At 41.2% G+C, this 27,168-nt stretch overlaps 1 protein-coding gene across 1 annotated transcript in view; it reads right to left on the bottom strand.

The window, feature by feature from the left end:
* The window catches only part of LOC132394159 (prolow-density lipoprotein receptor-related protein 1-like), a 68,311-nt gene that overhangs the window by 19,031 nt on the left and 22,112 nt on the right, over positions 1-27,168 (bottom strand). Inside the window, exons 15-28 of the mRNA XM_059969962.1 lie at positions 26,564-26,704; positions 26,131-26,253; positions 25,247-25,627; positions 17,855-17,977; positions 15,134-15,253; positions 11,473-11,592; positions 11,141-11,266; positions 7,095-7,266; positions 3,975-4,199; positions 3,400-3,518; positions 3,176-3,315; positions 1,722-1,863; positions 851-1,003; positions 367-486 (exon numbers count right to left, since the gene is read on the bottom strand). Coding sequence (XP_059825945.1) covers positions 367-486; positions 851-1,003; positions 1,722-1,863; positions 3,176-3,315; positions 3,400-3,518; positions 3,975-4,199; positions 7,095-7,266; positions 11,141-11,266; positions 11,473-11,592; positions 15,134-15,253; positions 17,855-17,977; positions 25,247-25,627; positions 26,131-26,253; positions 26,564-26,704 — 2,205 coding nt within the window. The remainder of the gene's footprint in view (positions 1-366; positions 487-850; positions 1,004-1,721; positions 1,864-3,175; positions 3,316-3,399; positions 3,519-3,974; positions 4,200-7,094; positions 7,267-11,140; positions 11,267-11,472; positions 11,593-15,133; positions 15,254-17,854; positions 17,978-25,246; positions 25,628-26,130; positions 26,254-26,563; positions 26,705-27,168) is intronic.

The following is a 27,168-nucleotide window of genomic DNA, read 5'->3' as shown; positions in this document are numbered from 1 at the left end:
GACGTGCCAAACTGTAAGCTGGGCACCCAAGTTATTGTTGCATGCAATCAACAGGTTACAGTGTTTGATACGATGACTTTGGACAGTTTAACTTCTAATTCCCACCCCCCATTAATGTCTTCAAGGGCGTAAGTTGTTGCTCATAACAGGGCCACCCTAAAATGACTACTTCTTGTTTCTATTTGGGGGTTTCTACAGCAATACTATGAGCCTAGGAATCAAGCTCCAAAATCAGATTACTTAATCTCTTTTTACTAATCCACTAAATTGCTAGTTTTACAGATTATGGAGATTTAAATGAATGGCAATATACATTGGGCAAAGAGTATCTCATCCATCCCGTTCCAACACAGAAGCAGTACTTACGGCAGACATCTGTACTTTCATCAGATCCGTCTTCACAGTCAGCTTTGCCATCACATAACCACTTACCAGGGACACATTGTTTATTGAGGCACAGAAACTCAGATGCTCCACAAGTTTTAACTAGTGGAAAGACAAACAGTAAGCCATGTTGCATTCAGTTTACAATCAGCCTCTAGATAATGACTCAAAATAGCTTCTTCTGCAGGGAAAGTCAATTACCACATTGGATGTACTCAGTTTTAAAATAACTAAATAAATGCCTTTTGTTTTCTATTCATGTAATACCTAGCTGTTTTTTTGTTAGTCTGTGTGTTAGGACCTGGTTTTAACCTAATTGCAATTTTGTTAATTAACACTTCCCACATCAGAAGTTTGGCAGCAAGTCAATTCAGGAATAAATTTAAAAAAAAATCCTTGCACTATTAAATCAGTCTCTCTTGAGCAGTTAAACTCCAGGTTAAACCTAATGGATTTTACAACTCACATATGTCCATCCTGCAGTGCTGTCCATCCTGATCCAGTTTCATCCCAGATGGACACACACAGGTATATTTGGGAGAGTTTCTGTTCATCTGGGGAGCCGGGAGACACATGTATTCACAGCTTCTTGTCTTCAGATTCTTACACCAGTTTTTGCCTGTGGATAAACAAATCTAGCTTGCAATTAGATTGTTTCAACTAAGAAATCAGACTCTGATCATAGTAAAATCATACAGAAATGGAATTTAGTATACCAAGTGATCTATTCCAATGAAAGAATAAATACTGAATGAACCTTTTTCCTAATCTCAGTGCTGGATTAGCTGAAGCTTAATTATCTGTGCCAAGTAGATTGCCAACAAATGCAGAGGAACTGATACTTGACCAATTTAAAAATAGAACTCTAGGAACTGATAACAGGTTTACAGAACATAAAATGAACCAAAGACATGAAGAGCCAAGGCCATCCACAAGTTGTCAATCAAATCCTGAACATAATCTTAAATTCTCAAATCTTCAGAGATGGGCCCAAGCAAAAAATTATTTTACATTATCACTAGAATTTAAATGTAGTCAAGTTAAATACAGATAGTTATATATAGATAAGAAAAAATTGGCATTCCTTATACATTGGAAAGCTTGGTCACATTCATTGCCAGAAAAACTACCAAATCAAGTTGGGTGGTGGTGTTGTTCATGGGATTGGGTGTTATCTTGATTCTCAGATCAAAAATAATGAAAACTTCAAGCCCAGGATAACTAGGCTGAGGGACTGAGAATTGATACAAGGGAAAGTTGAACAAAACTACTGACTTCAATGTTACCTAGCTCCCTTTAAGGACAAATTACAAGTCAGGAACATTGTCAAAGTTTACCTGATGGTTGAGTCAGCTCATGATAAGCAACGAGGTCTCGAGGCTCATGAAGATTGGCAGCTAAACGCATTATATCTGAACCTGTAAATTTGTTTGTTCCATAAAGTGCTTTGCTTGCCCCATCAATCCAGAATACATTATCCTAAAATGAAAGCAGATCAAATCTGTTAATAGATACAAACACAATTTCCTGTGACAGAATCACACCATGTGTCGTTTGAACCTTTGATCGTAGTTAGTAATTCAAAGCAATTGTATGATAGTAGCAGTGATCCACAATTGATTAAAGTCAGCATCAATTTCAACTAAATACTGTAGTTTAAGAATGGAGAGGAAGAGGGAAACCAGAGGTCTGTGAGGCAGTCATCATTGGAGGATCAGAGATGGGAAGGGGCAGTAACCTTAAATTCCTGGGCTTCACTGTCTCAGAGGACCTGTCCTGGACAGAAAAGAAAGCTCAACAGTGCCTCTACTTCCTCAGGATCTGGAGACATTTGGCACGTCATCGAAGGCTTTGGCAAACATCTATAGATGTGTGGTGGAAACTGTGCTGAATGATTGCATTACGGCCTAGTATGGGAAAACCAATGCCTTTGAGTGGAAAATCTTACAAAAGGTAGTGGTTTTGTCCCAATACATCACAGGTAAAACCCTCCCAACCATTGGGCACATCCTCATGAAATGTTGCCATAAAACAGCAGCATCCATTATCAAAGAACCTCACACCCAGGCCATACTCTTTCCTCGCTGCTGCCATCAGGTAGAAGGTACAGGAGCCTCAGGACTCACACCACCAGGTTCAAGAACAGTTGCTACACCTCAACCATCAGGCTCTTGAAACAAAACAAGGGATAACTACACTCATTTAAAGACTCTTTTATCTTGTTATTTCATACTCATTATTCATTGCTATTGATTTCTATCTGCATTTGCACAGTTTGTTTACAGTTAACAATTCCTGATGTTTACAGTTACCTTTCTATAGATTTGCTAAGTATGCCAGCAGAAACAGAATCTCAGGGTTTTTAAATGTGGTGACATGTATCTACCCTGATAATAAATTTTACTTTAAACTTTGAAGAATGGCGTCTCCTGCTGCTGCTATTAATCATCCAACCTCCTCCACTCCGTTGCCTAGATACACTAATCAATTGCTCCCATTTGGAAACCCTGATTCCCCTTCCTGCAAATAGCCCAGATAACAAATAGTTTATATGTATCTGTAAAAGATTGGCAGTAAAAAAATAAAACAGTGATGCAGGTTGTTAGAAGTAAATTCTGGTGATGGAGTGATCCTGGGTGAAAGGAACAGAATCCTAACAGCAAGTCAATAGGTAATCTGTACGTTTGTGATGGAAATGTTACTGGACTATTTCAGACCACAAGGAGATTAGTAGGGAAGTCAGGTGACACATTAAATACACGGATCAGATCAGACCATCACCCAGACTTGCCTCAAAAATGGTAATTGCAAAAGCATGAGCAAGGAATTCCTTTGACACCAACACAACTCTTCTGTCTTGACCATTTAAATCTACACTTGATAACGTATGCAGCTTTGAGTCAACCCAATAGAGACAGCCCTTCACAAGATCTGTAGCAGAGGGGGAAATTCACTGCATTACGAAATGAAGTGACGAATAGAACGTGCTCTTGTCAAGATTAGCAGCCTACTTACCCAAGGCAATGCCATGCGGCCATTCGATATCTCTTGTAACCAGAGCACTACGACCATAGCCATTCATTCCTGCTCTTTCAATCGTTGCTGGCTCACCCCAATCTGACCAGTAAACAAACCTAGAAATACAGCAGGAATATTAATTTAAGCACTTCAAAATGATCACCTAGAATTAATAAATCAATAAATCTTTTCCCCCCAAAATTCAACCCATCTATTCTTGACAATTACCATCATAACCAAATATTAAACTTCCAAGTAGAGCTCCTGTTTAAAAAAAACTCAGCATTTCTGAAATACTCATTGTAATGTTGTCTCTATCCTACAGACCAAGGGGTCTATTTCAATCCCATTGATCCTCAATCAGGACACAAAAGCTTTAATATTTTCAAATCAACTCCTTCCTTGTCAGTTACTACTCTCAATTTATAAAATACAGCTCCAGGAATTGTCAAAAACTTCTATAGACTAAGGCTGTAAGAACAGAAGCTAAAAGGTCAGCTGAGAATAGTCAAAGTTACAGTCATCCAAAATAAAAGTAGCAATGACACGAAACAAGTTAAATAATTCATTACCCAGAGAGTGGATTAACAACTATAGAAATTGGATCTCTCAGGTCTGTATCAAAAAGGATTTTCCTTTTAGTGCCGTCATATTTCATGACGGAAATCGTCTTAGTGCCGCTATCAATGCAGTAGAGATGCTTATAGATCCAGTCCACAGCAATTCCCACGGGAGCTCCTAGATCTTTGACTATGATGGATTTATGAGTTGAGTTTCCACGTTTATCCATGGACACACTGTTGAGAGCAATTGAGATTTGGAAATGTACCGGTTAGAACTTCCCCTTAAAAGTGTAATCCATTTTGAGATCTTCTAACTTGCAAGAGGACAGACAAGGGAAGAACACCAATCTTCTCAACTATGAGCACAAAAAGGAGGAATAAAGTTAATTTACTGAATTTGTTATTTGTGCCCAAGAGCAAAGCTCATAATTGGATGTATTTATGGAATAGAACAGCATTTAATTAATGTTGACATTGATTTAGGAAGTAAGTTAATCAAGTTATTTCAAGACAGAACATTGCACACCAACCACTTGAGCCCTCTTGTCCAAATGCAACTACCAACCTGTTTGAATTAACTGTTTAGACTGTAAATAACAATGGTTTCAATGAAGTGGCCAGGAAGTACATAACACCTACAAGAATACTCACTTTTTAAATGTGGTCCTATGCCCTACCCACTTACATCAAAAAGACATGTGAACTGGATCCATACCATCCATTTACAGAATCCAGCCGCTCAGTGTTAATGCCATAGTCTAAGTATTAGAAACTTACACAGTTTAGGATAAGCTGTTAAAAACCTTGAAACTGAATGCTCTGCAGTTTCTTAAACAATGCATTCTGAGCATCATATCTACCAGAAGGTTTCAGCAAGGCTGCCTGTGGCACAATGTTAATGGAATCCAAAGGGCAATGCCAAATTGGATTCTCAAGTTGCTCAACAGTGAGCAGCAAGATAGAAGCCTGATGTTCATATTGTGACCAGTCTGTTACTAATGGAGGACCAAGGGCTAGCCTTTTGCTTTCTAACACACAGAATTAACTTAGGCTTGAATATAGCAGCAAGAATTACAAAAATTACTTGTTATTAGTAAGAAAAACAGACTGCATTAAGATACAGATAATAGGGGAAAAGGGGCAAAATGAACTTAATCTAGAGAATTCACTATTATTTGTTGGGGAGGTTCAACAGTGTTGAAGAGTGACGTTACCATAGCAATATTACAGCAACAGTGACCCAAGTTCAATTCCACCGCTGTTCTTAAGGAGTTTATACATTCTGGTTTCTTCCTGTATGCCTACTCGTGTTAGTAGGTTAATTGGTCACAAGCGTGTAATTGAGCAGCGTGGGTTTGTTGGGCTGGAAGGGCATGCCACCATGCTGTATTTCTAAATTTAAAAAAATAAAAGGTTGAGTGTTGGAGAGGATCAAACGGCTATGCGTGAACACCCAATGACCTTAAGGTGGCAAACTATCTTAGAGAGACACACACACACACACACACACACACACCCCACGGCACAAGATCAAAGCAAATTTATTATCAAATTACATGTATGTCACCAAATAACAGATTCATTTCTTGTTTTTACTCTGCATGCCCACAAGAAACACCATAGAAACAATGAAAGAATTCCCCAAAAGGGACAGACAAACAATGTGCAAAAGATAGCAAACTGTGCAAATGCAAGACAAGTAAAAAGAAATTAAATAATAAATATTGGGAAAATGAGTTGTAGAGTCTGTGAAAGTGCATCCATAGGTTATGGTAACAGTTCGGTGATGGGGCAAGAGGAGTTGTGAGGTTATCCCCTCTGGTTCAAGACCCCGTGGTTGTGGGATGATAACTGGTCCTGAACCTGGTGGCGTGGGGCCTGAGGTTCCTGTAATTTCTTCCTGAAGGCAGCAATAAAAAGAGCATGATCTGGATGGTGGGAGTCTTTGATGATGGATGCTGCTTTCCTGCAATAGAGTTCCATGTAGATGTGCTCAGTGGTGGGGGGGCTGAATCTATGATGTCCCCTATGACTTCATCTATGATGGCTGGGCTGAATCTACTACTTTTGTAGTATTTTCTGTTCAAGGGAGTTTCATTTCCATATCAGGCGGTGATGCAACCAGTCAATATACTCTCCACTGCATACCTAGAGAAATTTGTCAAAGTTTTAGATGATATGCCAAATGTTTGCAAACTTCTAAGGAAGTAGAGGCACTGCCGTGCTTTCTTCATAATGGCACTGTGCTATTACGTGCTGAGCCCAGGTCAGATCATCCAAAATGATAATAGTGAAGAATTTAAAATTTGCTGACCACTTTCACCTCTGATGCCTCCGATAAGAACTGGCTGATGCACTTCCAACTTCCACCTCCTGCAGTCAATAATCAGCTCCTTGATCTTGCTGACATTGAGTGATAGAATACAAGAACAGGGAATTATTGCTGGGTCTGTGTCAAAAATATTAGACCGCAAAACTGCTTAAATTACAAGCTTGTAAAAGTTGCTCTGAAGATATAGGGGAGTTGACAAGGTTGTCAGAAGTGGAAGATTGTATTTTTAAAATTCTTAAGCTGGGACAGCTTTCCAAGGAACAGCTTAAACATTGGAGATAGAGCAGTGGAGAAGTTTGGAAGGGATACAAAAATGTAGCAAATTTGCACAAGGCAATAGCACCGGATAGGGAAGTGAAACTTTCAGATCAAAATCAATGTTACTGGACTTCTAGCATCTGTAGTTCTTGGCTTTAAATATCTGCCCATTCATTTTTAAATAGGCAGTGGAAGGAGGAAAGTGGGATAAGGGGATAAGAGATGCAGAACCTCCACTTTTGAATTTTCAAAGCTGTCATATACAAGGCTGTAGAGCTAGTTCAAGAAGTTGTGAGAAGATAGTGACCTTTTCCTCCACCTTCCCAATTTGAATGGACACAAGGTTCATTAGTCTTGTGCCATATACCCCAATTCTAAAACACACAAACATTTCCCCAAACGTGATACCATTACAGATTTGGACACCAAGTTAATGCACGTTTACTTGACAAATGCATTTCAATGAATTAAAGTCATTATCCAGATGACCATGGTCAAATCTCAAAAGGTGACCTTAGTTTAAATTCACAAAAACATACCTAAATATTGCTTGCTGTGTCAAGTCAGCCCAGAAGAGGGTCTGTGTTGCAACATCTACATCAAGAGCTACAGCATTTCTCAATTGCCACGCAATCTCTGTGTATTCCATTTTATGCAAACCAATTTTCCTAATTTCATGACGGTTAGTGAAAACCAAATAAGGTTCTTCACCTGTAAAGAAACCTTTAGTAAGCAAATTGAAGCCTAGAAAAATTAATATTCTGAATTACATTAGCAGCTGCTGTACCAAGTAACAACTTATTCAAAGTCTGCAAAATAATATTGGTTAACCATTTACTGTTCAAAATACTATATAAAATTTACCTCATTTCTAAAGGACCATTTAAAAATATGCCAACTGAAATAGCAATTTCTTTAAGAGTTAAGCATTGCTGAAAATTAAAATTGCAACTACAATGGTGTTCCATGGCTTCTAGAGGTGCTGTCCATCTGTATGACCTTTGTTTCGTACAAACATCACTACTGGTTTGTAAGCTGTTTTTAAAAACATCACTTCTTGCGCAGGCTAATTCAGATTTCAGCTTGAAGCACGGAGTAGAAAGACATCTGTCTGCATATGCCCCTGAAGCAGCAATATCTGTGCGCATAAGCTTTCTTCATATTGGTAAACATTGAGTAAAGGTACTTTGAAGGAAATATTATGTTTATCATTCATCGCTATTGTCGTGGCACGAGTTCATTCTGGTCCACAGCATAGATAGAGAACGTTGCATGAGTGCATTATTTTGTTTAACACTGTTCATGAGAATAATCAAAAATATTAGTATATTCAGGTATATGATAATTCTATATTGAATTTAAATATGTGTTTTTCTTAACTTTCTGCAGTTTCTCTTTAAAAACACCAAAGGAAGCTTTTGACCTGGGAGATTTTTGGGAAGGTGGTGAACTTCCTGCCTAGCCTTGTACTCAACGCACTGCTAGGGCAGTTGAGTGAGAAGGTAACCAACTAGTCTTGAAGGGATTGCCGCAGACTGGAGATGCCTCTGAATGGTGTACACTACAACAACAGCTTCCAACACCTGTAACGTCAATCGCTGAGTCCTGGAAGTTCAGGTCAGAATGAAGTGCATCGATCAGGTCTTCGAGACACTCAAGCAAAACCCCACTTAGCATAGTTGCAGCACGAGCCCATCCCAGAGATGAAGTGGCAAATGTGAGAGTAGGGTATGCCAAGTGCAAAGCTGAAATACTAGTTGGAGAAAGCTCAGGGAGACATGGAGGAAGCATGCATAGGCACAGGGAAAGCTCATGTAGAAGCTACATTGAGTGCACTCGAGGAGTGTGAAGCTGATGCTGCCCTAGTAGATGCAAAAGTACATGAAGCAGCAGCAATCATCTCTGGGAAGAGGACAAAATCGAAGAGGCAGGCACAGATAGGAACCAACTTGCATGCATCACACCAAATTTTTACCAGTCCTCCTCCTGAACTTGCATCCTCCGCTTCAGATTCAAACCCAAAGATGAGCTTTCATTAAGTGAGAAGTGCTCAAAATCAACCATCTTGGAAACACATGGGTGCTCACCACTTAATAGGAGCAGACAAGGGCCAAGCAGTGCTCCACGTGGCTCACCTTTCAACAGAAGCTAACATGGAACCAACTGCATGACCCTCACTTGCTGCACCAGATGGTGGTGATAAATCACCATTGGACAATAGTTGAGTGAGATGCTGAGCTTGGCCACAGAAGCCTAGAGGGAGAGGTAGATCATGCTGAATGGGGACAAGATGGTCATCTGGAGAGTGGTGGAGAATCTGAAGAGAGTAGCAAGGAGAGCTGGAGAAGCAGTAACAAAATATTGCAGAACACAGATGGACACACGGTGCAGCAAGCACCAGTGGTCTCCAGGGAACTGAGCCAAGAACCTATTGACATTTCAGATACAGCTGTAAGTTCAGGAACTTTACCTTAGGCCTCTGCGTCCAGCAGACCCGCAGCAGAGCCGGGAGGGGAGCCAGCTGAGCATCCATCCGATGTAGCTACAGCCCCATAAATTTGAAAGACATTTTCTGGAACCCCACCAACTCTCATACAATGCGACTATATTTCCAACAACAGGGATGAAATCCTAACTCCTGAAGCAGAACATGGTTGTTCACATCTTAAGGACATAGCTGTCAAAATCTCTCTACTTGACTCTACTGGTGAGATTCTCCTGTTGCTTGGCAGAGACACCTTCCATGCACATAGAAATCAGAATTTATTTAAATCTTATATCCATCCCACTACGCGAAGGATTAAAAATCTTCATGCTATGACTCTGCTGCAATGTACAGACATGTGAATTAATTAGTATAATGGCTTGTAGAAAGAAGCTGTCCTGTAGCCAATTGGTCCTGGCTTGAATGCAGCCATACCATATGCCCCATGGAAGCAGTTGAAACAGTTTATGGTTGGGGGACTGGTGTCCCCAATGATCTTCCAACCCTTCTTTTGGTACCTGCTGCTATAAGTGACGCCATTTGAGGGAAGTTCACATCCACAAGTGCACTGGGCAGTCTGTACCAGACTCCGCAGTGTCCAATGATGAAGGATGGTGAGGTTCCCGTACCAGACGGTGATACAGTCAGTCAGTATGCTCTCAGTGGTGCCCTGTAGAAGGCCTTGAGGGTTTGCGGGCCCATGCCGAACTTCTTCAGTCACTTGAGGCGGAAGAGACGCTGTTGTTCTTTATTTTGACACAAGCCTGGTGTGTACAGCGCAATGGTTGGTACGATGTACGTTATGCCCACTGACGGGACCTAGGTTGGGTCATAGTGGGTGAAATCTGCCTTGATGGTGCTCATCAGCCCACTGCCAGTGCAATTAAAACTAACGTCCTGAAGAGAAGATAACCAAGTCATTTCAGAACCTGAGAGAGTTGAATCTGTACGCAAGTCATGATTGTAGGAATAGCCGATAATAGCCTCTGCAGTGGTTAGCACATCTGTAAGCAATCTGTCAACACAGAGCAATGGAGTCAGGCAAAGGTTAGAGTCCTTCTTGTTGTTCAAAGAAAGGTACATGCAGAGGAAGTACTGTGCACTACAAAGCAGGAACCTCTTCCAATCCAATGTTACTTCAGTGAATTCTGCTTCTTTCTTGGCTCTGAGGGGCTGCAGTGGGTTGGAGGATTATGAAAGAGGCACAACTCAGTTCAGCGGGACCTCACCCAATCGTCATTCTGGGTGAGCACCATCTCACTGATCCGCTCATCAGACACCACCTCAAGCATGTGCGTCACCAAAGGCAGCATTTTCAAAGTGAGAAGTTACAGACTGCGTAGCAAGTCTATTTCAAAACCAGCCACTGAGATTGCCCATTTGTTTGTTAAAGGCGAAATGAAACGATCATTTGACTTTTAGTTTCAGTAGTTAAGATCGATATTGTGTATGTCAGGCAGAGTGTTTTGCCTCTAGAGGCGCTGTTCCTTTTGTAAGAATTTTATTTTGAATAAATATCAATTCCTGTTTTTAAGCTTTTTTAAAAGCTGACTTCCTGCGCAGGTTAGTTTGGATTTTGACTTGAAGCACGTAGTAGAAAGATGTTCATCTCCATCTAATATTTGCCCTTGAAACAGCAATATGTGAGACTTACACTTTCTTAATATTGATGAACATTTAGTAGATGTACTTTGAAGCAAATAGCTTGCTTATTGTTCACTATTGAGCTATCATAGTGCCAGGAGTTCACTCTCGTCCACGGCATAGCTATAGAATGCTGTATGTGTGTCTTCTCTTCTTTAATGCAAATTGTGAGAATAATCGATAATATTAGTATATTCAGGTGTGTGACAATTCTGTATTGAATCTAATGTGCATTTTAGTACACTTTCTGCAGTTTGACAAAGTTTTCTCATTAAAAACCTGAAGAAAGCTGACCTGGATGATTTTTGAGAAGGTGTTTAACTCCCTGCCCAGCTTTATACACAACACACTACCAGGGCAGTAGAATGGCTGAAGAACAAGTGCTGCATTCTAATGAAAATGTTTTATCAGCACTTGGCAAAGATAAACACGAGTTTGAAGAGATATTCTACTTACCCAGTGCTTTACAAATCCCTTTCGCTGGATCCATTCGGTACCCTTTGTGACACAAGCATTCATAACTCCCCACTTTGTTGATACAAGTTTGACTGCAAGCTCCGGGATTTTGACATTCATCGATGTCTAGGTCGAAATAACCAATATTCAGTGTTATCAGTGTCAAACGCAGGAAACGGATCATTCAGCCCATCACATATATGCCCATCACATTTTCCTTTACTATCCCTCTTTAATGGACACAGCCCTACCCACCACAACTGGACCAGAGGGGAATTACAGTTGCAATTAACCCGTCAGTCTCAGAACAAAACCACCACAGTTTCACTTACCTCTGCAGATTCTTTCCTCAAACAGCTCAAACCCTCGAAGGCATCCACATTCGTAGCCAATGAGAAGATCATGGCAAATGTGCAAACATCCACCATTGTTCACTAGACATTCGTTCACATCTGGAAATTTGCAATTACAGTCACACATTCATTGGAAGCAGTACAAACCAGAGCAAACATGAAGCTGTAAAGGTTGAGCTACCGGAGTATCACTTGGCCTTTGGATAACAGCATCTTTTGTGGGAGGCATTGTAGACATCCTAGGTCAGAACCCAGAAGAGTTTTGACTCAAAATGATATTCTTAAATGAATCCTTTGTCTGTATTTACTGTAGAGAGGTTAGTATATTTAAGGAGGAAACAGTGATATCACGGAGATCAGAAATATTGGTAGTCTTAAAGCCCCACAAAAACGTGGACAATCCCAAAGGCCTGATGAGGTGCATTCCAATAAACTGCAGGAAGCAAGAAATTGCTGAGACCCTGCAGAGATCTGCTTCAGCTTTAGCCATGGGCAAGATACCAGAGAGCTGCAGGGTGGCTAACGTGTATTTAAAGGGCTACAAGGCAGGCTAAGGAACTACAAACCAGTGAACCCGAGTGTAGGAAAGTTACTGGAGGAGACTCAGATTGGAACTATTCAGAAATCTAAGGGCTGATTAGCGATAGTTAGCATAGGAAATTATACCCAATAAATTTGATAGTTTTTTTTGTGGAGATGGCTAAGAGAAGTGAGGACAAGGCTGTAGTTATTGTCTTCCTGGAATTTAAAAATGTTTTGACAAGATCCTGCAAGGGAAAGTTGTCTGGAAGGTTAGATCATATGGAATCCAGTGCAAGCAAACCAATTGAATGCAAAGGTTAGCCTGGCAGTAGGATTCACAAGGCAGCAGTGAAAGTTTTGTTTTCAATTAGAGACTTCCAACCAATGGTGTGCCACATTGAGTCATGTACAAAGATTTGACTGATAGCCTAGATGGTGTAGAAGTATATTAGTTGATAACACCAAAATTCATGGTATGGTAGACAAGGACTGTACAAAGATACAGTGGTTACAATACAACAGGCTGCAGATCAGCAGAGAAAGTTGGCAGATGGAGTTTAACAGGACAAGTAACGTACTTGACAAAGTACAGCTCTATGAAACCCTGGCTGGACCACATTTTGGAATATTGTGTTCAGTTCTGGAAGGATGTGGAAGCTTTAGAAAAGGTCCAGAAACTTACCAGGATGTTGCCTGGGTTAAAGAGCATGCCTTATGAGGATAGGTTGAGTGAGATAGGGCTTTTCTCTTGGGCAGAGGATAAAAGGTGACACGACAGAGGTGTACAAGATGTTAAGAGGCACAGATCGAGTGAATAGTCAGAGACTTTCTCCTTCAGGGCAAATTGGCTAATATGAGGTAAAAATTTTAAGGTAATTGGAGGAGAGTATGGGGCTGGGGGTAGATACAGTTTATTAAAAAAAATATATGCCAAAGGTCAGCATATAGGAGGGAGATGGAAAACCTGGCTGAGTGGTGTCATAACAACAACCTCTTACTCAATGTCAGCAAAACCAAGGAGCTGATTATTGACTTCAGGAGGAGGAAACCAGAGGTCCATGAGCCAGTCCTCACTGAAGGATTGAGTTGGAGAGGGTCGCCAACTTTAAATTCCATTGTGCTATCATTTTGGAGGACTCATCTTTGGCCCAGCTTGCCAATACAGTTACAAAGAAAGCAATGTACTGCCTCTACTTCCTTAAGAGTTTGTGAAGGTTCAGCATGGCATCAAATGTTTCTAGAAGTGTGGTGAAGAGTATTCTGACTGCCTGTATTATAGCCTGATATGGAAATGTCAATGCCCTTGAATGGAAAACCCTACAAAGAGTAATGGATACAGCCCAGTCCCCCATCACGTTTAAATCCTTCCCCACCATTGAGCTCATCTATATGAAGCATTGTTGCAAGAAAGCGGCATCAATCATCAGGGACACCCACCACCCAGATCATGCTCTCTTCTCACTGTTGCCATTGGTAAGGTGGTACAGGAGCTTCAGGGCTCTCACCAGCAGATTCACAAAGAGTTAATACCCCTCAACCATCAGGCTCTTGAACCAGAGGGAATAACTTCACTTGCCCCATCATTGAAATGTTCCCACACTTTATAGACTCAATTTAAAGGACTTCTCATCTTCTTGATATTTATTGCATATTTATTATTACTTTATTTTTGTATATGCAGCTCATTTTCTTTTGCACGCTAGTTGAATGCCAAAGTTGGTGCATTCTTTCATTGATTCTATTAGGGTTATTATTCTATTATGGATTTATTGAGTATGCCCATAGGAAAATGAATCTCAGGGCTGCATATCATGACATACGTACTTTGAATTTTGAAGGGGTAGTTGAATAGGTAGATACATCAAGGACATTTAAGAAACTCAGACAGGCAGATGGATGATAGAAATATGGAGATTGTCAAGGAATGATCTTTGAGTAGGTTGTAAGGTCAGCACACCATCATGAGCGAAAGGGCGTCTACTGTGCTGTAATGTTCTATACCCTAAACCAGGGCAGGACACATTGAACAGCAAGGCCCTGGGGAAGTCTGGTTCAGATGTATCCAGTGGTACACGTACATAGTTCAGAGTGATGACACAGGTAGGTAAGGTGAGGAAAGTAGATGCCATGCTTTCTTTTAGTGCAACAGCCCATCCCAAATCAATGCTCACAAACTTTGGTGAGACCACACCTAGAATGCATGCAGTTCTACACACAAAAATGCTGGGTGAGCTCAGCAGGCCAGGCAGCATCTATAGAAAAGAGTAAACAGTTGACATTTCCAGCAGAGACCCTTCATCAGGACTGGGGAGTGAAGAAAAAAAGAGACAAGAAGTCAGAATAAGAAGGTGGGGGAGGGGAAGAAGAGGTATAGGGAAGGAGGTGATAGATGAAGCCAGGAGAGGGGGTTGGGTGCAGTAAAGAGCTGGGAAGTCGATTGGTGAAAGAGATAAAGGGCTGGAGAAGGGGGAATCTGATAGGAGAGGGTAGAAGACCATGGAAGAAAGGGAAGGGGAGATGCATCAGAGGCAAATAGGTAAGGTGAGTGAGCGAAATGGGAAGGGGGCTGGAGGGAGGCAATTACCGAAATTCAATGTGCTTATGGCATCAGTTTGGAGTCTACTCAGATGGAATAAAAAGTGTTGTTCCTCCAACCTGAGTGTGGCCTCATCACGGCAGTAGATATGTTGGAATTGAAATGGGTGGTCACAGGGAATCCTACTTTTTCTGGTGGACGGAGTGCGGGTGCTCTGCGAAGCGGTCTCCCAGTCTATGTTGGATCTCACTGACATACAGAAGGCTACACCAGGAGCACTGGATGCAGTAGGTGACCTGAACGGACTCACAGGTGAAGTGTCACCTCACCTGGAAGGACTGCTTCCCCAAGACAGGGAAATCTAAAACTAGAGAGTATGGGTTTAAGGTGAGAGGACTGATTTAAAAGGGGATGAGATACGAGTTTTGGTCACGCTAAAATTTAATCTTGATAATTTACATTTTATTCACCTGTATGAACAATGATTGCTCTTGACTTTTGGCTTTTATCGCTTACACTATTACAGCCAGCTGGAGTACAGCATTTGAAGGTTCAATCTTATACAATTCAACTTCTACTTACTACATTCAGGGGTCTCATCACTCCCATCCACACAGTCCTGCTGCTGGTTACACACTCCGGTTCCATCAATGCATTTACCATTTTGACATCTGAAGAAAGATGGCATAGTACACACTGAACCTGCAAGACAGTGATAAAAATGATCCATTTGGGAGAAATAAAAACATTTGCACAAGTCTATAGAAGTGCAATACACTAAAATCACTATCCTGGTCACATTCTCGATTTAATTAAAATTGTAGAAAATCCTCAGATGAAGCTAGTTATCTCATCACAACTGCTTGAAGGATTCTTGACCCAAAATACAAATGGTGCGCTAGCCAATTTCTTGCATTGTTCTCCACCATCTGTCAAGCTGGAATCAAGAGACATCAACTGTATTCCTTCCACAAAGCTTACATATCAAAGCCTATCAATGTTAGGAACCATCACCAAGAGTCTGAAATCAAGTAACAGTGTGCAAGCTAGTTGTCAACATGGGAGGGTAGGATACAAGACCAAGTCTGCAGTAGCTCGACCAGCTTTAATAGAACAAAGCAAGATACTTGCTTCAACTTCAGTGCTTACTTGCAGCAGCATCAAGACTTCAGCAGCTCCCTACCCCTCAAGATAGTGGTCATTTTCACCTCTGCACTAGTAACAGTGTTTGCACAAACTACACCACAATGAGACAAAACAAACATAGTTTGTCAAAATAGAATTCAGATCCTTCAGTAGATTGTCTTCAAATGGGGAAAAAAAAAATCAAAACTTCTTTTGATATTCTGTTCTCTTGAAGGCTACACCAAGCATAGTTGAATTCCTGCTGTTAACCCTCCATTTCTGAATGGACAATGAACCCATGTGCCCCACCTCACTACTTTTCATCTATTTTTGAACTATTATTTTATATACAGTATATTGCTTATTGTAAATTATAGTTTTATGTATTGCAATGTACTTTGGCCACAAAACATTTCACATGTGCCAATGACATTAAACCTGATTCTGATCATACATTTGAATAATATCCCCTCTCATTCTAATCTCCAACACTCTTGGCCTTGGTTCCTCCCTGTGCTCGTGGGTCATGGACTTTCTCACAGACCGACCACAGCAAGTCAGAGTTGGTAAGCACACCTCCACCACCCTCATCTTAAAAACAGGCACCCCACAGGGCTGTGTGCTGAGCCCTATGCTCTACACACCCTTCACACATGACTGCACTCCCATCTACACCTCCAATTCCATAATTAAATTTGCGGAAGATACCACAGTGGTTGGCCTGATCTTGGACAAGGATGAAACAGCTCGAGGTGGATCATCAGATGGAGTGGCGTAAGGACAACGACCTGGTCCTTAACACTTCTAAAACAAAAGAGATGATCATTGACTTCAGGAGATCAAAGGACAGAGTATACACACCCCTTCATATACATGGAGGTAGTGGAAAGTGTGGAACACCAAAAGTTCCTTGGAGTTATGTCGTCAAAGCAGCTGACATGGACCATCAACATCTCGATGCTTGTAAAAAAAAAAAGGCACAACAAAAACTCTTCTTCCTCAGAAAACTGAAACAGGCCAACTTCCAACAAAAGCTGTTGCTTAACTTCTACAGAAGCACAATTGAACCCATCCTGACCAACAGCACCACAGTGTGGTATGCCAGCTGCACAGCCGCTGAGCGACAAGACCTGCATCGCGTGGTGAAGGCGGCCCAGCGAATTGTCAGGATGGAGCTCCCAGGACTGGACACCATCTGTTCCAGCAGACTCAGGAGGAAAGCAATCAGCATAACCAGAGACACCACACAATCCAGCCACTCCCTGTTTGACCTGCTTCCGTCCAGCAAGAGGTTCAGGACACTAAAAACCAGAACAAACAGACTGAGGAACAGCTTCTACCCCAGAGCTGTGGCCTCCATCACACCACTCCCACAGAACAATGACTGAAACTGTGAGCACACACAAGGACTCAAATACTTGCACTAACTGCACTTTGTGCATTACTGTGATATTCTGGTGCTGCTGAAACTTATTTTATGCTACTTATCTATTTAATACTGTTTTTCTATTACTGTCTTGTTTTTATCTACCACTTTGTTTGATTGCCTAAGAGGAAGCCAAACAGAGTTTTATTGTACCTATGTATAATGACAATAAAGATCATTCAATTCAATTTCCCCTAACAAAGACAATTCCAAGCAGAATAGATAGCTAGAGAATTTGACCAGAACTAGCCTACTACTAACTAGCCTACTTCTAGTTTACTTTCTCCACTAAGTTCATTCAGTCTACCATTATGGCAAGCAGCGCAAGCAACATCCACTGTGATCATGAAAAGAGTCTGTTGAACGTATTATTTATGACACATTTTCATCTCCGTTTACTGGTGATGTTGCTCTAACGTTCACCTTCACACTCTGAAGTACCATGCAGATTTCCATATCATTGTTCCTTCAGTAATTCGACATAATTCAATGTCTAATCCATTTTTGCATTTTAGTGAGCTAGTGGACAAACGTTACTTGTCAATGATAACATTTGATCCAAAAAAGATTAGAAACTCAGCTTTGGCAATGAGCTCACTTGTACTGCTTTTGATCTCAGATGTGGTTGACCATTATCCAAACACAAGGCCTCTTTACACATCATTTGGTTGCCAAGTCAGTCAATGGCTTAAATAACAGATCCTCAGTTTGTCACTAAAACCAGCATACAAATAGCTACAGTATATTCTTACCATTTTTACAACCATCTTCATCACTTCCATCAGTGCAGTCTTTGTATCCATTGCATTTATGGCTTTCAGGGATGCAGAAACCATCACCACATCTAAAATAATCTGGTTGACAGGTCTGTGAAGCTTAAAGAGACAAATGGTCATAGTTAAGCAAAAATATTTAGTGTGGCTATGCTTTAATACCCACCCTCCCCACCCCACCCATCACCTACTGGTCCCCACAGCAGTATAGATTCAGAATTGGGTTTATCATCACTGACACGTCATGAAATTTGTTGTTTTGCAGGAGGAGTGGTACAGTATAATACACTATTACAATAGATATTGTGCAAAAAGGCAAAAATAATGCAGTAGTGCTTGAGGTGGCATAGTACAGGGCCATCAGTCCATGATGTTATGCCAACCTTTTAACCTACTCCAAGATCAATCCAGTGCTTCCCTCCCATAGACCCCTCTTTTCCCTACCATCTATGTGTTTTACACTATGTGTCTCTTAAATGTTCCTGAAGTATCTGCCTCTACCATCACACTAGCAGTACATTCCACGCACCCACCACTCTTTAAAAAAATTACCTCTTACGTACCCCCTACACCTTCCTCCAGTCTTAAAATTATGTCTCCTTGTATTAAACATTTCTGCGCTGAGAAAACTATCTCTGGCTATTCACTTGATCTGTGCCCCTTAGCTTGTTCTTGCCTATCAAGTTCACCTCTCATCTTCCTTTTACTCAAAGGGAAAAGTCCTAGCTCACTTAACCTATCCTTCCTAAGACATGCACTCCAATTCTGGCAGGTTCCCAGTAAATCTCCTCTGTACCTTCCACATCAAGAGAGAATATAGAAAACTGAAAAGCAGGACTCCCAGCATAGTAATCTTTGGATTGCTGCCTGTACCATGCACCAGTGAGGACAAGAATAGGATCATTAGGCAGAAGAAAGTGTGGCTGAGGAATTAGTGCAGGGGGCAGGGTTTAAGATTTTTTAGATAATTGGGATCTCTTCTTGGGAAGATATGACCTGTACATAAAGGACAAGTTACATCTGAACCCAAGGGATACCAATATCCTTACAGGCTGGCTTGCTAGAGGTTTAAACTAATTTAACAGGGGGTGGGTACTGGAATGGCAGGGCTGAGGAGGGGGCAGTAGCTATATAAACTGAAGCAATGTGAAGTAGTGGGACTGAGAAAGGATAGGGCAAAATTGCAGTCGGTGGGATAAGGTGAGGTGTAACAGGGGAAAAAAAAATGGAACTGGTGCCGAATACTGGACTGAAGGCATTATGTTTGAATGCGCATCGTACGCAGCATGAAGTAGATGATCTTGTAGTGCAATTAGAGATCAAAATCAGGTTTATTTTCACTGACATGTGATGTGAAATCTGTTAACTTAGCAGCAGCAGTTCAATGCAATACATAATTTAGCAGAGAGAAAAAAATAAATAAATCATAATAAATTAACAAGTAAATCAATTACATATATTGAGTAGATTAAAAAAAATTGCAAAAAACAAATACTGTATATTGAAAAAAAAGTGAGGTAGTGTACAAAGATTCAATGTTTATTTAGGAATCAAATGGCAGAGGAGAAAAAGTTGTTTCTGAATTGCTGAGTGTGTGTCTTCAGGCTTCTGTACTTCCTACCTGATGGTAACATTGAGAAAAGGGCATGCCCTGGGTGCTGGAGGTCCTTAATAATGGATACCACTACCTAAAGACATCCTGGCTTTGTAGGCTAGTACCCAAGATGGAGCTCACTAGATTTATGACCTTCTGCAGCTTCTTTTGGTCCTGTGCAGTAGCCCCTCCATACCAGACAGTGATGCAGCCTGTCAGATTGCTCTCCACAGTACAACTATAGAAGTTTTTGAGTGTATTTGTTGACAAACCAAATCTCTTCAAACTCCTAATGAAGTATAGCCACGGTCTTGCCTTCTTTATAAACTACATCAATATGTTGAGACCAGGTTAGATCCTCCGAGATCTTGACACACAGGAACTTGAAACTGCTCACTCTCTCTGCTTCAGATCCCTCTACGAGGATTGGTATGTGTTTCTTCGTCTTACCCTTCCTGAAGTCCACAATCAGCTCTTTTGTTTTACTGACATTGAGTGCCAGGTTGTTGCTGTGGCACCACTCCACTAGTTGGCATATCTCACTCCTGTACACCCTTTTGTCACCACCTGAGATTCCACCAACAAAGGTTGTACCATCAGCAATTTATAGATGGTATTTGAGCTACGCCTAGCCACAATCATGTGTATATAGAGAGTAGAGCAGTGGGCTAAGCACACCCCCCTGAGGTGCACCAGTGTTGATTGTCAGTGAGGAGGATATGTTATCACCAATCTGCACAGATTGTGGTCTTTCAGTTAGGAAGTCAAGGATCCAATTGCAGAGGGAGGTACAGAGGCCTATATTGTCTCTGTTGGTACAGAGAATGGCATGTATGATAATATGGGTATCATGAGTTGTGGCTGAAAGAAGATCGTAGCGAAGAATTTAACATCCAAGGATACACATTGTATCACAATAGGTGGGGAGGAAGACGGTGGCTCTGTTGATAAAAAAAATTACATCAAATCCTTAGAAAGAACTGACAATGGATCAGAAGATGTCGAATCCTTATGTAGGGTAACGTCATTGGTGGGAATGTACATAATTCACAACCACTAACACCGAGTTGGGGTTTCACTTTAAGAGGGTGGTCTAACTCGATGATGTAATTACATAAAGGGTTTCTAGCACACTGAGTTTAGTTTTATGGTGTTCAATAAATTAATTGCTACAACTTTTCTGAAACATAAAATGCCTCCACCATTCTATTTGTGAAAACCTACACTGGTGACCCCAATGCTCTAGGATGATTCCAGAATTATTGAACATGTCAGCCAACACAGTTGCTTTGAAACTGCTGGAGTTTTGGGAGAAAAATGTCGTCTCTTGGTTCATACAAGTGGAGGCTCAATTTGCGCTTTGAGAAATCTCTGCTGACACTGCCAAACATTTCTATGTGGTAGCACCTCTAGGGCTGTGAGAGTGGCTAGTCTACTCAAGTACCTGCCTGACCACAACAAATACCAAATCACTGAAAACTCACTTTTCACTTTGGACTGTCGGAGTCTGAGTGCACCAAACAGTTGCTCTCCTTGCCTGGCCTTGGTGATATTCAGCCTTCAGAACTATTGGGTCACATGCTGTCTCTCTTGGGAAATCATCATTCTCGTTTTATTTTTAAAGAACTTCTTCATGCAGAAAATGCCTGATCAAGTTCATATAGCCCTTGCTAACGCACCTGTGACAGGGACCTTGCTAAAATAGCCGACAGTCTACACTAAGCCGCGGAGCAATACATCATTCTTCCTCCTTTCTCTACCTCAATAAGCCTGATCTGCAAGGACGCACATGCTTGTGAAACAGACGATGCCAGGCCTGTGCTTGTTTTGGTAGGAAGTCAAGGAAGTGCTTACTGCCTTGCAATTGCAATAGAGCCACTGCATTAGGACAACAGAGGTTTGAGAACACCATGGGTTCCAGTTGCCAGGGTAGTCTACTGTAGAATACAGACACCTTTACATGGCGAAGCTTCTTGTGTGACATGGGTGCTCAAGGGAGTGCGCTGTCGGCATCGACTATTGATGAAAAGGTAAAGAGAAAAGAAATCTCGCAGCAGGACACCAACGGCAACAAGATCCAGACTGATGGGACATGATAGGCTTCACTTTGCTTCAGTGGGTCACGTTACACATAGGACTTCGTCCTGTCTGAAGTAGCTAGAGCTCTGTTTGCGGCAGATTTTCTGTGTGCCCAAGGACTATTAGTCACTCGTAAGAACTGCCGGCTTGTGGATGTCAAGGACTTTCGGTCATTACTGCTTCCCCAGCAAGTTCCCCATGACAGCTGGCAAACGCATGCTTACTCGACTGCTTAGCGAATTCCCAAACCTCACCAAGCCCACGGTCTCCACAACAGTCACAAAACATGGTGTCGAGCACCACATTTCCAAACTGGCCCACTAGTCTATGCCCGTGTGTAGACTGGGCCGAGAAAAGCTGGCAACTGCAAAGGCTGAGTTTGCCAACATAGAAAGAGTTAGCATTGCACATTGGTCAAATAGCCCCTGGGCTTCGCCCCGCCATATGGTCCCCAAGTCAGATGGTGGTTGCCACCCATGTGGGTTTTACTGGTGCCTTCATTGGTTACTGTAATGTATGGAGCTATTTCTTTTAGACCAATGACTCTCCTTACCACTACTGATGGACTGTTAACTTACCCATGCACAGTGATCTGCTATCTGTGCATGCACATTGTTCTCTCTTTCTCACTGTGCTGCCAGTTAAAGCCATCTCCACGTATGTGATTTATTTTAACTGATGTGCAGTTGTGCAGACAAAATAAATTAGCGATGACTATGAATCAAAAAGTCAGTGAATATCAGCAACGGCACTGAGTTACAGGATGACAGAATTCAGAGGAAGCAATAGAGAGGAAAGAGTTAAATAGTATGGAGAAGTGGTCAGGGATCCTGACAAAGGGACACATGAGTAACCACATAGTACACAGTGAAAGATACACAACTAGAAAAGTTAAAGTCAAAATAAATTGACGATGGCCTTAGTCAGGAAAGTTGATGAACTTGATAGCGTAAATGGGGACTGTATTTGAGAGGACTGGATTGTATTGTGATGTGAACAACGTAGACAGAGAAAAGAAAGCCTCCACATGTAACAGGTGCTAAACATGCTGGCTCTTACACAACTTACCAACTCCTGAAAAGCCAGCAAGCAAGATGCTTGATGAAATTCTTTCAATTCTACAGAATCACTTGAGCCCCCAAACCACTGGTAATAGCTGAGAGATGTAGATTTGACACATGTAATCAGAGGATGAAAGCATTTCTGAATTGTAGAACTGTGCAAACTTTCCGAATACGGTGACTTTAGTGATGGATTTTCTAATGCATTAAGGAACAGGCTTGAATGTGGCATGCAAGGCCAAAGCAATCAGATGAGGCTACTGGCAGAAAGAGACCCACCTTAGAATGGGCATTGACCATTGCAATATCATTGGAAACAGCAGAAATGCATGTGTCAGAACTATAGAAGAAGAGTATAGAATGCTGAATGTACAAAATGTCCATAAATGGTGCAAAAAGCCAAACATTTTATTAACGTGACAAATCCTCCCATAATGCAAATGACTGTTGGTTTAAAGAAAAAGCTTGCAGAGAGTGTTACAGACAAGGCCACCTAGAGAGAGTGTACAAACCAGACAAAAGGCACAAAGAGGCCTCCCAGTAAAAAGTGTCAAACACAAAACTAAACAACTGCATAAGTGAATAAATGTGAAACAGTATCAGACAACACAGAGCCTGGCAAAGGTGAGCTGTCATGCCTAGAACGGCACAGCATTACTGAAGCAGATCACAAATTCATTTGGATCACAATAGATGTGTCTGGTGTAACGCTGAAAATGGAGCTGGATACGGGGTCAGCTTTGTCTTTAATTTCAGAGGCTGACTACAAAAGATTGTTTTCCAAGCTACCATTAGAAAAGACTTCAGTAATGCCAAAAAAAAAACCACAGGCAAAAAAATGTGTCTCCAAAAGGCAAACTGAAAGTTAATTTGATGTACAGAGGCCAAACACAGCAGCTAGCACTTTGTGTTGAAAAGTGGAGGGCCAGCGCTTTTCAGACGTGAATGGTTGAGAAAAATCCATCTAGACTGGCACTCAATCAAAGCTCTCAGTGTGACACCAACAGGCAACAGCAGACCAAATGGTAGCACTAACCAGAGACTGGCACAACTGCTTAATGCTAATGAGAAGGTGTTTGAGAAGGGTATTAGTAAACTCAAAAGGCATTAAGGCCAGAATTGAACAGGATGAAGCAACAACACCAAGATTCAATAAAACGCACCTAGTGCCTTATGCACTACTTCCGAAAACGGATGCTGAACTTCAGAACATGCTGAAAAACTTCAAGCTCTGGTGGATGCCTCAAGGCCAAAGCAATTGTGGTCATTTTTAGGATTACTACAACAGGTACCTGCGAAACCTAACTACTGTGCTCCAATCCTTGAACTCGTTACTACAGAGTGGGCAGAAATGTCAATGGACAAAGCAGCACGAGGTGGCTTTCCAACAGGCAAAGGAAATGATGACCTCAGACACTGTACTCCACATTGTACAGTCACATCACATTTCAAGTGATGGAAACGAACGCCCCTTAGCCTTTGCATCATGTTCTCTTACTGCTGTAGAGAAAAATTGCACACAGATTGACAGAGGCCTTGAATCTGGTTTGGCTGCAAAACATTTCAACCAGAAGTTGTATGGGAGAGAGTTTACCCTCTTTACTGATCATCAACCACTAGTGTCTACTTTCAATACACAGAAGGGTGTTCCACTAAAAAGAGCAGCAGGAAAGCAGAAATCGTGACAGACCCATTCCTCTTGGTTGCTAGGACTACTGGTGTTGTCCATGGGCTGCACTCCACCTTGGAAAGAATCCCTTCAGCCTGCATGCAATCTATCTCACTGCCTACTTTATCACAGAACCGGATGGGCTTTGTAGAATTTGCATGTGGCATTGTTATTTAACACTATTTTACTCTTGATATGTTTGAGTTTTCCATGCCATCCATAAACACTATGCTGGCATCATCCACCATGAAAGCCAATCACCTTTCCACCTGTTAGCTTCATCCCACCCCCTCCGGTCTTCTCCTATTATTTTGCATTTCCCCCTCCCCCCACTATTTTCAAATCTCTTACTATCTTTTCTTTCGGTTAGTCCTGATGAAGTGTCTCTGCCCGAAACGTTGTCAGCGCTTCTCACTATAGATGCTGCCTGGCCTGCTGTGTTCCACCAGCATTTTGTGTGTGTTGTCTATGGTAGGCTATATTGCTTGTCTCCTGTTAGTTTTCACTTTGTAAGTCTCAAGGCTACACAGTCCTGTTGATACTCTCATCACTATCAGAATGAGTGACTGCCCCAATTAACTGATGGCCTGATTAAATGGATGTTGATAGGTTCTTAATTAGACAGGGTATAAAAGGTTATGGGGAGAAGGTAGGAAAATGGGATTGATAGACATAATAAATCAGCCATGATGGGATGGTGGAGCAGACTCAATGGGCTGAATGACCAATTTCTGCTTGAATATCATATCCTTCCTATAGTGTGGCAACTAGAGTGGAACACAATATTCCTAGTGTGGCCTAACCAGGGTTTTATAGAGCTGCAAAATTACCTTGCAGCTGCCTGCCTCCCACTACCTGACCCATTACGTTCTTTTTAGTAGGAGGTTTTAATACTCCAGATTTCTACCAGTGGAACCGAAACATTCAGACAGCCAATGCTTACAAAGCCACAGAAGCATTTTACTTACGACAGTTGATTTCATCACTTCCATCCTTGCAGTCATTATCTCCATCACAGAACCAATGGTAATGAATACATTCTCCTGAACTGCAGCGCATTTCATTGAAAGGACAGTTAGGAGGAAGAGGAAGAGAAGGAAGAGTATGGCCACAGTGTTCCACCGATTCATCAGATTTGTCTGGACAGTCAACGTTGTTGTCACACAACCAGCTTAATGGTATACATTCCATATTACTACACTGAAACGCGTGTGATCCACAGGTCAAGCGAGTACAGCCTTTCTCATCACTTCCATCACCGCAATCATCTTCACCATTACAAATAAAGGATTTAGAAATGCATCTGCCACTTGAGCAAGTAAATTCCACATTACTGCAAGTGAAAGTGCCTGGGGAGAACAAAGTGTTTTAAATTTTCTGCTCTGTAGAGCAAAGTAATCAAGACCCATTCAGAACTGATGAGCACAATGCACCTTCATCAAGCATTTACAAAATAAAGGTCTTTACTGCAAATTCAGGAGACTCACATTTGAAGGTGTGAAAATTGAAATTCCAGCCTAATAGGACAATTTGAAGGAGGGTCAAGGGATTTAAGCAGCAAGTGATTTTTTTTAAATGCAACTAACCCACAACTACTCATTAGCAATATTGGCAACACCACCATAATTTTGGTTTTCACCCATGTCATATCAAGTGGCACTTCTAACAATATTTCTATATGTTTAAAAATATTATGATTCTGGCACCAATATTTAATCTTTATGATGACAACAGTACTGAGAGTTACAATTAGGAATTGGCATCTTTAATTGAATAAAGTTGAAAATAATATAAAGGATTACAAAATTAACATTAATAGCAAGAGTAGATAAGGAGTAAATATAAAGCTTACTACAATTTTCCTCATCGCCTCCATTAGCACAATCCTTTTCACCATCACATTTCCAGGAGACAGGAATGCATTGATGAGATCCAGAACCACAGCTGATCTCATGAATCTGACATGATCTAATATCTGAAAAAAACATGCACAGCTGGTACAAAGCTCTAATCAGTACTCTCATATTCAAAAACTAACTTTAAACCATGCAATGTCTTAGCCAATAAATCAACCTTCAATTTACAACTTCAAAATTTGTTCAAGTTTCTGCTTTAAATCTGCATTGGCTGTTCTACTGAACCACTCACTTTGTTAATCAATATCCATTCCAAATCTCCAAGCATGAACGTTTAAGATGTAGACTCAAGTTGCTTTTGGAGGTCAAATCATTGAACTTTAGAATTAAAATAATGTGCAAATTAGACAACAGTCAAAAGAGTGTCACCTGTTCTACACCATCGCTCATTCACTTCCATTCCAGTTGGACACACACAGGAATATTTCGGAGTTGAACCATCTTTCTGAGGAGCAGGGAGGCACATGTACTCACAGCCTGCTTTCAAAGTGTCATTGCACCAGTTCTTCCCTGCACAGTTTCCAGATGAAAGGTGACTGGTTGCAGTAGGTTATACAAGATAAAATACTTGCACATAATTAAGGTTAAACTTTGCAATCAGAAGTCCTGCAGCAACTGATCATCCAAATCTTCTCAGACAGATTCAATCACCGTTAAGCAATTTTGTTTAATTAATTTTGACTAAAGCTAATGAGTTTAACTAAACTGCAATCTGGTGGATTTTAGGGATATATCTCTAGCTTTTAAAATGGTGAACACTGTTCTGCATTGCATAATCTAGTCAAGCCAATCATTAAACAGATCAGGATTAGCACCCTAAACCGAAAAGTACCAAACTTACCCACCCAAAGTTAATAATGTTCAATATTCTGCAGCCAGTTACCTGTATAATTCATTAAGCTCCTAAAGCTCCTAGTCCGTGGAAGCTAATTCTCCAGCTAAGACACTGGATGCAATATCATGTTTGTCAGCAA

Source organism: Hypanus sabinus, chromosome 5, assembly GCF_030144855.1.
Source record: "Hypanus sabinus isolate sHypSab1 chromosome 5, sHypSab1.hap1, whole genome shotgun sequence".
Classification (NCBI taxonomy): domain Eukaryota; kingdom Metazoa; phylum Chordata; class Chondrichthyes; order Myliobatiformes; family Dasyatidae; genus Hypanus; species Hypanus sabinus.
Note: the sequence above shows the minus strand (reverse complement) of the source record. Positions and strands in the feature narration are given on the sequence as shown.